The following is a 10,877-nucleotide window of genomic DNA, read 5'->3' on the forward strand; positions in this document are numbered from 1 at the left end:
AGAGAGAGAGAGAGAGAGAGAGAGAGAGAGAGAGAGAGAGGTCTTCCTAACCATAACATAAAATACAGAAGACAAGCCAGGCATGATGGCTCATGCCTGTAATCCCAGCACTTCGGGAGGCTGAAGTGGGTGGATCATCTGAGGTCAGGAGTTCAAGACTAGCCTGGCCAACATGGCAAAACCCCATCTTTACTAAAAATTTAAAAATTACCTGGGTGTGGTGGCACATGCCCTGTAATCCCAGCTACTTGGGAGGCTGAAGCAGAAGAATCACTTGAACCCAGGAGGCGGAGGTTGCAGTTAGCTGAGATCACACCACTGCACTCCAGCCTGGGCAACGGAGCGCGACTCCGTCTCAAATAAATAAATGAATAAATAAATAGAATTCTGATTTCAAAATAAACCATCAACAAAGTTAAATATCAAACTTTGAGAAAATACTTGTAAAAAATCAATAAAAGACAATCTAATAGAAAAGGCAAAAGATTAGACAATTCACAGAAGAATTTTAAGTGGCTAATAAAACACATGAAAAGATACTCACTGTGACTGGAGAAATGCCTATTAAAACAACCTTCATCTCTTAGTAAACCTAGGCAGGATAAAATCAGACTAGTGTGTGTTGGAGTAGGCAGTATTCAGCCATGGGCCTGCACAGTTCTTGTCCTCTTCCACGCTGAGAGGAAGAAGAATGTGGTTCTTTCTCATCTTCCCTGCTCCCCCAGAGTGGGAAGTGGTGTAACCAGAGGAAGAAGCAATAAGCCACAAGAGAGAGGGATCTAAACCATTGGGTTTTAATAAAATCTGACCAGATAATTTCTTTCATGTTCTTCTGTGACAGGTTGGCTCAAATCGATGAGAAGTATAAAAGCCTTCATCATCTAGAACTGTATCTGCACTATTCAATATGGCAGCCATTAGCCACATATGACTATTTAAATTTAAATTGATTAAACTGAAAATTGGTTCCTGAACAGGTACAGTGGCTCATGCCTGTAATCCCAGAATTCTGGAAGGCCAAGGCAGGCAAATCGCTTGAGTCCAGGAGTTTGAAACCAGCCCGGGCAACATGGCAAAACCCCGTCTCTACAAAAATTACCTGGCTATGGCAGAGTGCCTGTTGTCCCAGGCACCTGGGAGGTTGAGGCAGGAGGACTGCTTGAGCTCAGGAGGTGGAAGCTCCATGATTATGCCACTGTACTCCAGCCTGGACAACAGAGACCCTGTTTTTTTTCTTTCTTTTTTTTTTGAGACCAGTCTTGCTCTGTCACTCAGGCTGGAGTGGCATTATCTCGACTCACTGCAAGCTCCGCCTCCTGGGTTCAAGCCATTCTCCTGCCTCAGCCTCCCGAGTAGCTGGGACTACAGATGTGCGCCACCACACCCAGATAATTTTTGTATTTTTAGTAGAGACGGGGTTTCGCCATGTTGGCCAGGCTGGTCTTGAACTCCTGACCTCAGGTGATCTTCCTGCCTCAGCCTCCCAAAGTGCTGGGATTACAGGCATGAGCCACTGTACCTGGCCCAGAGACCCTGTCTTAAAAGAAAAAGGTCCCTCTGTCTCACCAACCACATTTCAAGTGCTCACTAACCACATGTACAGTAGCCATATGTGTACTGGACAGCACAGATAGAGAATATTTCCATTATAGGAGAAAGTTCTATTGGGCAACATTGATAGACTATTAATATAAACCATAATCTATCCTTCACGCAAAGTCTAACATCTCAAGAAGATAATTCCTTCATGTTTTTTTCCTTTGTCCATCACCACCTTTCATTTTTGGAAATCATACTGCTAACCAAATAGTTTCCTTCCCCTTAGAAAATCCATTCGACTTGTATACCTTTTTTTTTTTTTTTTTTTTTTTTGGTGATGGAGTCTCACTCTGTCCCCCAGGCTGGAGTGCAGTGGCTCAATCTTGGCTCACTGCAACCTCCATCTCCCGGGTTCAAGTGATTCTCCTGCCTTAACCTCCCGAGTAGCTGGGACTACAGGCACCAGCCACCACGCCTGGCTAATTTTTGTATTTTTAGTAGAGACAGAGTTTCACCATATTGGTTAGGCTGGTCTTAAACTCCTGACCTCGTTATCTGCCCGCTTCAGCCTACCAAAGTGCTGGGATTACAGGCGTGAGCCACCATGCCCGGCTCAGACTGTAATTCTTATATTTTTTTCTTCCAAATCAACTGTCCCAAGCAGTGATACTGTTAGGTGCTAGATGGATTCTCTAGATAGAGGTGTTTTCTGAAGCCGTTTGAAAGGACAGCTTTCTATTAATTCCTAATAGCAAATCATACCCCTCCTTCTTCAAGGCCTCAGCAACAGTTCAAAAGGGTCCAGCATTTCTGGATAAAATACCAGAAGTCCACTCAGATGTCCCTAGCACACTATTGAAAAAGGATTATGATCAGAAATAAATTCTTCTGCATTTGGCCTGGCAATCAGCCATTCAAAACCCACAAAAACAGCTTGAAAGTCTGGTCAAGATCAGAGGCCAGGACTTCCAGATTAGGTAAGATCTAAGCTGCTGCCATCCTATTGAATAACGGGCATTTTTAGGCCAGTGCTTCAAAGAGAGGTCTAACACCCGTGCAACCACCCCCATCAGTGTGTCATTAACGTTTCCAAAGGGAAGGAGATCTTAATCTACAATCCTTCTCCCCAGCCCTCCTGGGGCCGAGAGGGAGGACAGTCAGGGGTCTGGTCTCCATATTCTCAAAGTAAACGGAAAGTCAGCCCATCAGAATGAATACCTTTCATGGATAAGTGGGAAAAGTCATGACTTCCTTCCTCTTTTCTGCGAATTCTAATTCTATAAGGGCCTACATTTAGATAAATACTACCCATATTCCCGGTAAAAAGTTAAAAATGCCCACAATGACATTCTCTACAAAATCCTGACATGAAATACATGAAACTAGAGCTATGTGGCACAGAGTACTAACTCTGTTGGCTTCCCTGCACCAACTTCATTAAGTCCTCAATTCCACACATAGTACACAAACACTGAAATGCCATGGCTCTGAAAACAGCTCCATAAAAAGATAATGCACCGTTTTCAAAACCTTGATAGCAATGTTCTGCTGCTCAGGGCTTCAGAAGGCCATTCCTGCCTGACCACCTTAAATATTTGTGGTTTAAATCTGGCAGCTTCTCTGAAACCAAACACATACACTTTCTCAGTGTAAGCCTGCTCACTGTAACTGCATACCACTTTGGGAACAGGGAATTCAGGAGAGCCTAACTGCATAACTGGGCTCCAACACAATTGAGCTTTTGATTGAAAACTCTCTATTGCTCTGAGTTTGGCCATCCCTTTAAAACTTAGGTTGGAAAGTGTGAAAAGTAGCAACAATGAAGTGACAATTTAACTTCTCTGCTAATGGCAGGACACAGGAAGAGCAGCTGGGGACAGAGCTCAGACCTTCCTCCCTCCAGGCCTGGAACTCATATGGGAACAGAAGGACCCTGGCTCTGCAGACCACACTTTCCACAATGTTTCCACCGGGCTGCCTCTGACAACCTTGTAGGGTTGTGAATGTGTATTTTAAAGGGAGAATACTAGCCACAGGTCTCCTCTGGAGCCAGCTGCAAAGCAGGCTGAAAGGTACCAACTGCAGAGAACTACCAGAATCAAGAATGTTTGGAGGTACTAAGGTCCTATGGTGAGACTCTTAAAGTAGGAAGACCTCATACCAATGGGTATGCTTTTCACCTGTCCAAATGCTCCAAGCAAAGGAAAGCTGGGGTTGGAGTGGGGGGTATATCAATGAGAGAGAAAGGCAAATAATGGAAAAAACACTGAAAGGCACATTTATGTGTACATGTGTCACACATGCGCAAACACCCAAGGTCCCAAATATCCCATGACCAGAGCTCTGTATGCTTTCTGAATGTTTTCCTTAAATAACTTTAGAAATTAAGTACAGTCACATTTTTTCTACTGAGAACTTCTACCTTGGCTTCCCACAAAAAGTAACAATAACGAAAATACTGACAATGGAGAAAAGGACAGAAGAGTTTTGTAACATTACTTTCACTTCCCTAATGAGGTAAGATTCAGAACACAGACCGAAAAGTTCCCCCTTTCTATGTCCTCAAAGGTGCTAAAATCTTTTACAACTGATGAACTTGGTTCAGCTTCCCATGACCTAGACACATCATGAAGAAACTTCGAATTCACCAACCTGACCCTTGACGTGGACAAAGCCAGGGCTGCTCTACTGGGAATAGTAATGGCACCATATCACAGGAGAATCCTGCCCTCCCTCTAAAGCCCACAAGTGACACAGTGTCAGTGTGTCTGAAAGCCATGATTCTGAGTAGGGCCGGAGTCCTCACTTCCTAACAAAATGTCAGACCTCACAGCAGCAGACTAGAGCAGAATAGTAAAACATCAGCAGTTGAAATGGCTTCCAATGCTAAGATAGGAACAAGGTTCAATTAGCAGGCCAAGACAAGGGTGAAACTTTCCTCCCTTTATGCCCAATCCACCCCATTACCCAACCAGTGGCCCCATAGGGATCAGGACAGGAGAATGACTTCCATGAACTAAATGCTATCTGAGAACTTTGGCATACATGAACACAACTACTCATCAGAAGGCAGACTTACCGCCTCTCCCCATTGTGCTCAAACTTGATTCTGACGTCACTCTGCCAAAAAGAATGATAGACAGGTTAGAGAATTCTCTGGAATGTTTCACTCCTGCCATTCCCAAGAAAGTCTTGAGCAGCCCGTTAGCAGCATTAGGCATACATCCCTGATGGCTCCTGGTCCAGCTTCTTTTCCCAGATAGACATGGGCATTCCTTTCCAATGAGTTAAAACATCCAGTTCTAACATCAGGGGCAACAAAGCTCTTAGGGTAAGATCCTGAGGTGGCTGCCCAGCTCAGTTTCTATGCTGTGATGTGCTATTTCTAGCTTCATACACACCCTATTTCTACAACTGGCTCTGGTAGTTTCTCCCACTCTATCACCTCCTGACCAGGATATCTTTCCTTGTTGGCTGATGTGACTGAAGACAAAAAGAAATTTTGCTGCTGACGCTTTCTAGCTATATGACCACAAGCAAGTTACTTATCCTCTGTGAGTCTTAGTTTTTCCACCTGTAGAGTCAGCCTAAACATACCTTGCAGAGTTCTTATGTAAGTAAATCTAAGTAAAACTTACAACTAAATGTAAGTAAAATACCTGACACATAATAGACATGCAAAATTTGTTTTTTGCTGCTGCTGCCATTGGTACCACTATCACTGATTTCCCACGACCCTCCCAAAGCTACCCCAATGGGGGTAAAGTAGGACCTTATACACAGTCCCCAGCCTTTTCCAAAATGACCATGATGAGTAGCCTGTAAACTGCAGAAGAGCAGAGATCAAGTCTATCATTTTTTTTTTTTTTTTTGAGATGGAGTCTCACTCTGTCACCCAGGCTGGAGTGCAGTAGCATGATATCGGCTCACTGCAACCTCCGCCTCCCGGGTTCAAGCGATTCTCTTGCCTCAGCCTCCCGAGGTCTATCATGTTTCGATATCCCCAGTGCCAGGAAAAGGAAATGGCATATAATATTTGTGCTTAATATCTGTTAAGTGGTTGAATTGAAGAACAGAACTAAGTATAAATATGAGAAATAAGAGGAAGTAGAAGTGTTAAAATGACAAAGAACAAATTAAGGAGAAAGAGATATTCCAAAAGAGGTATTACAAACAACTTGAGGGAGTTTAAAAAATGACAGGGAAAGGAGAGAGATATTACAGAAGAACAGGCGTAGAGGAAAAGAAAAGATGGGCAGGAAACCAGCAAATAATAGAGATAAAAGAGAGAATGAAGTCATAGTCGATGAAGAAAAATTATATTGAAGACGACAAATTAATAAGCTATGGCTTGGAAGAAAGAGGGCTTAAGAGTATTTGAAGATGAGGAACACATAGCAAACACAGAAGATGACAGAAAAGGGAGTGAGTTTGAAAGGAAGGGTAGGTGCCTAAAGGACTCCCTTTTCCCAAGGCATTAGGGGACTAGACTTCTCTTCTAGTTCAATGAATCATAAGAGTGGTTCTAATTTACACTGTAAAAATTATTAAAGACCCCAAAGAGCTTTTGCTTATGTGGATTATATCTATTGGTATTTACCATATTCAAAATTAAAACTGAGAAAATTTACTTTATTAATTTAAAATGGCAATTAAAGGCCAGGCACAGTGGCTCACAACTGTAATCTCAGCACTTTGGGAGGCCGAGGCGGGCAGATCACTGGAGGTCGAGAGTTCGAGACCAGCCTGGCCAACACAGTGAAACCCATCTCTACTTAAAATACAAAAATTATGCTGTGAGTAGTGGTGCACACCTGTAATCCCAGCTACTCGGAAGGCTGAGGCAGGAGAATCACTTGAACCTAGGAGGCAGAGGTTGCAGTGAGCTGAGACAGTGCTGTTGCACTCCAGTCTGGGTGACAGAGTGAGACCCTGTCTCAAAAAAAATACAACCCTGATATAGCCTTCTTATCCTTTAAGATAACACATGGACCACTTTATCCATTAATAACAATGATAATAACTAATGTTTATTGAGCATTTACCACAAACCAAGCATTGTTCTAAGCATGTTTACATATATTAGTTAAACCGATTCTCAAAACAAGTACCATTATTATCTCTATTTTACAGAAAATAACTGAGTTACAACAAGATTAAGTAAGTTCCCCCAAGGTCAGGTCATATTGCTTGTAAAGGAAGAGGTAGGATTTGAACCCTGGAAGTCTGACTCTTAACTACCATGCTATGCTACAACTTAAGTCACACAGGCACTGAGAGCAGTTTTTCACTATCTTCTTTTTCCTGTTCCCCTGAAATTCTAAACAGTTACCATGACAAGAGTCCTCCAAAGCAGAGTTGCCATGCTCTGATGTGTGGTCTCCAGCTTCCCACACTACTTCCTCAACTGGATCTGGAGTATCCTGAGTGCTCTATGAAGTTTGTAGTCCTGTCTGCCCCTGCAGGTGGGTTACACATCCTTTTACCTGTTCCTGCCTATCGCCCAGCATACCTCGCTGTAGCTCTATTAATTAATAAATTTTATTTTTAGAACAGTTTTAGATTTACAGAAAAACTGAGCATATACAGCAGAGCTCTGATATATCCTTCTCCCCTTTGTACACAGTTCCCCCTGTTATTATTATTGTTATTACTGAGACAGGGTCTTACTCCTGCCACCCAAGCTGGAGTGCAGTGTTACGATCACGGCTCACTGCAGCCTCAACTTCCCGGGCACAGGTGACTGATTCTCCCACCTCAACCTCCCATGTAGCTGGGACTACAAACAGGCACATGTCACCACACTGGGCTAATTTGTAACTTTTTGTAGAGATGGGGTCTTGCCATGTTGCCCAGGCTAGTCTCAAACTCCTGGGCTCAAGCAATCTGTCCACCTCAACCTCCCAAAGTGCTGGGATTACAGGCATGAGCCACCACATCCAGCCAGTTTCCCGTTACTAATATCTTACATTAGTATGGTGTATTTCTTTTTGTTAAAATTAATTAATTGATACTGATATACCAACTAAAGTCCATAGTTTATTCACATATTTCTTCAGGTTTTTTTTCTTTTTTTTTTTGTCTAATTTTTTTTTTTTTTTTTTTTTTTTTTTTTTTCATTTTTAAAAGTTTTGGGCCAGAGTGTGGTGGCTCACGCTTTTTTTTTTTTTTTTGTTTTTGAGACGGAGTCCTCGCTCCGCCGGCTGGAGGCAGTGGGCTGGATCTCAGCTTACTGCAAGCCCGCCTCCCGGGTTTACGCATCTCCTGCCTCAGCCTCCCAAGTAACTGGGACTACAGGCCCGCCACATCGCCGGTCTAGTTTTTGATATTTTTTAGTAAAAGAGACGGGTTCACCGTGTTAGCCAGGATGGTCTCGATCTCCTGACCTTGTGATCCACCCGTCTCGGCCTCCCAAAGTGCTGCGATTACAGGCTTGAGCCACCGCGCCCGGCCCCCAAGGCTCACGCTTTTAATCCCAACACTTTGGGAAGCCGAGGTTTGAGGAACCCAGTTTTGTTTGAGCCCAGGTGTTTGAGATCAGTCTGGGCAACATAGCAAAACGCCATCTCTACAAAAAATACAAAAATTAGATGGTTCTGGTGGCACATGCCTGTAGTCTCAGCTACTTGGGACGCTGAGGCAAGAGGATTGCTTGAGCCTGGGGGGCTTGAGGTTGCAGTGAGCCATCATCAGCCACTGGACTCCAGCCTGGGTGAAAGAGCAAGGATTCTGTCTCAAAAATAAACTAAACAAAAAAAAAAATAGGTTAAAAAAATAAATAACAGCTTTCATTCTTAAACTGGGACAACATTTTATTTATTTTTTTAATTTTATTTTTTTATTTTTGGAGACAGAGTCTCGCTCTGTTGCCCAGGCTGGAGTGCAGTGGCACGATCTCAGCTCACTGCAGCCTCTGTCTCCTGGGTTCAAGTGATTCTCCTGCCTCAGCCTCCCGAGTAGCTGGGATTACAGGCATGCACCACCATGCCTGGTTAATGTTTGTATTTTTAGTAGAGACAAGGTTTCACCATGTTGGCCAGGTTGGTCTCGAACTCTTAACCTCAAGTGATCCACCCGCCTTGGCCTCCCAAAGTGCTTGGATTACAGGCGTGAGCCACTGCGCCCAGCCCTAGGACATTATATTTAGATATATTAATGAAGGAATCTCCTCAGTCCCTTTATGGAACTGAAGGAACTAAATTTATTTCATAATGGGCCATAACCTGAGTACTGTTCTACATGAATTTATTCAGAAAGGGAATTAAACTTTTGTTCCAAACCACAAATCACTGCTACTTAAGACTAACCGAGACTGTGACCAAAAAGCAGTGTAAACAAAGATGCTTCTTTGATGCCACGACAGCCTTACAAGCTTCCATGAACCACATGATATGCCCAAATCTTCTGAGTTCCTAAATCTGAATTTCACCTGTCAGGTTGACCATAATAAGTCATAGATAAGGGAAGTTCAGATAAAGATAATTTGATTCAATGCCTTCCAGCCAGCCATTCTCCTTGTCCTCTCTGAGGCATTTCACACTGATGGCCAACTCTATTTCCAACTTCTGTGACTCTATCCCAGCACAGTGAACCTGCTACCACTCTGACCACTTCTGCTTCTTTGCTGGTTCCTCTTGTTCATGCCCTCTCCCACTCCTCCCCAAACATGTGACCATTCCTCAACCTTGCGACTTCTGACTTCTGGCTTTCTCCTGCTCTGCACACAACTTCTCAGTGAGCCTCTAAATAGAAGATTCCTCAATCTCTGTATCTAGCCCCAATCTCTGAAGCAAGGCTCATCTGCTTGCCACGTATCTGAGACCAAATGTAGTTGTTAAGAATGTAGCACTGGAGTCCAACTGCCTGCTTCAAATCTTGGCTCTACAACTTCCTAGCTGTGTAACCTCAAACTTAGGTTGGTGCAAAAGTAATTGCAGTTTTTGCCATTAAACCTAATTGCACTAGGCCGGGTGTGGTTGCCTTGTAATCCCAGCACTTTGTGAGGCTGAGGGCAGATCACGAGGTTAGGGGTTCGAGACCAGCCTGGCCAACATGGTGAAACCCCGTCTCTACTAAAAATACAAAAATTAGCCGGGTGTGGTGATGGGCACCTGTAATCCCAGCTACTCGGGAGGCTGAGGCAGGAGAATTGCTTGAGCCCAGGAAGTGGAGGTTGCAGTGAGCCGAGATCACGCCACTGTACTCCAGCCTGGGTGACAGAGCAAGACTCCGTATTAGGAAAAAAAGAAAAAAAAAAAGTAATGGCACTGCAGCCTCATCCTTAACCTATGACTTAGTTTCCTCATCTGTAAAGTGAGAATGATAGTATCCAACTCATGGAATTATCAAAATAATTAAATCATATAATTGGGTAAAGTGATTAGAACAGTACCTCATATACAAGTGGTTGGTAAATGATAATACAGGTCCATTATCCTTTAGCCAAAATTCTTGGGGCCAAAAGTGTTTCAGAATGCATGTTTTGGATTTAGAGGGGTAGTATGGTACATGTTCTATAAATCACGTGATGTTTCCCCAGGGAGTGGAGTGGAGGGTGGCTGAGACAGTACTACTATGGTAAAGGCAGAATGCTCAAGTATTTCCTGCACCTCTTAAAAGTTAGTTTGGGGATTTTGTCCCTCGTTCTGACCAAGAGCTGGGGACAGAATCAAGTTCTATACTCTCTTCCCTGGCAGGCACATGTCCTAGAACAGAGGAGTCTCCCTCAATCCAGGTTGCTAAGTGACTCTGGGCAACACTGTTCTCCCGCTCCTTGTGTTGGGCATACTGTGTTAAGTCACTGAGATTTGGAGTCTATTTGTTAACAAAGTACATGCTTTTTATCCAAGCTATCCTAATTTTATTTTTTTATTTTTTAATTTTTTGAGACAGAGTCTTGCTCTGTCGCCCGGGCTGGAGTGCAGTGGCCGGAGCTCAGCTCACTGCAAGCTCCGCCTCCCGGGTTTACGCCATTCTCCTGCCTCAGCCTCCCGAGTACCTGGGACTACAGGCGCCCGCCATCTCACCCGGCTAGTTTTTTGTATTTTTTTAGTAGAGACGGGGTTTCACCGTGTTAGCCAGGATGGTCTCGATCTCCTGACCTCGTGATCCGCCCGTCTCGGCCTCCCAAAGTGCTGGGATTACAGGCTTGAGCCACCGTGCCCGGCTGCTTTCCTAAGTTTTGCAATGAAAAGTACGAATACTCACAATAAGTAGACTAAAGAAAGACTATAAATTGCCCTGTGTCTATTCAGGACAGGTCTGGTTGCCAAATGAGTCTGCTACAAATTAAAAAATAATAAATAGGCTGGGTGCGGTGGCTCAAGCCTATAATCCCA

At 43.7% G+C, this 10,877-nt stretch overlaps 1 protein-coding gene across 5 annotated transcripts in view; it reads right to left on the reverse strand.

Annotated features, from left to right (window-relative positions):
- The window catches only part of MAP3K3 (mitogen-activated protein kinase kinase kinase 3), a 63,514-nt gene that overhangs the window by 44,184 nt on the left and 8,453 nt on the right, over positions 1-10,877 (reverse strand). For all 5 annotated transcript variants that reach the window (XM_017882907.1, XM_017882905.1, XM_017882908.1 and 2 more), the window contains one exon: positions 4,619-4,659. In XM_017882907.1, the coding sequence (XP_017738396.1) occupies positions 4,619-4,659 (41 nt within the window). The remainder of the gene's footprint in view (positions 1-4,618; positions 4,660-10,877) is intronic.

Source organism: Rhinopithecus bieti, unplaced genomic scaffold (genome assembly GCF_001698545.2).
Source record: "Rhinopithecus bieti isolate Rb0 unplaced genomic scaffold, ASM169854v2 scaffold_12928, whole genome shotgun sequence".
NCBI classification, from domain to species: domain Eukaryota; kingdom Metazoa; phylum Chordata; class Mammalia; order Primates; family Cercopithecidae; genus Rhinopithecus; species Rhinopithecus bieti.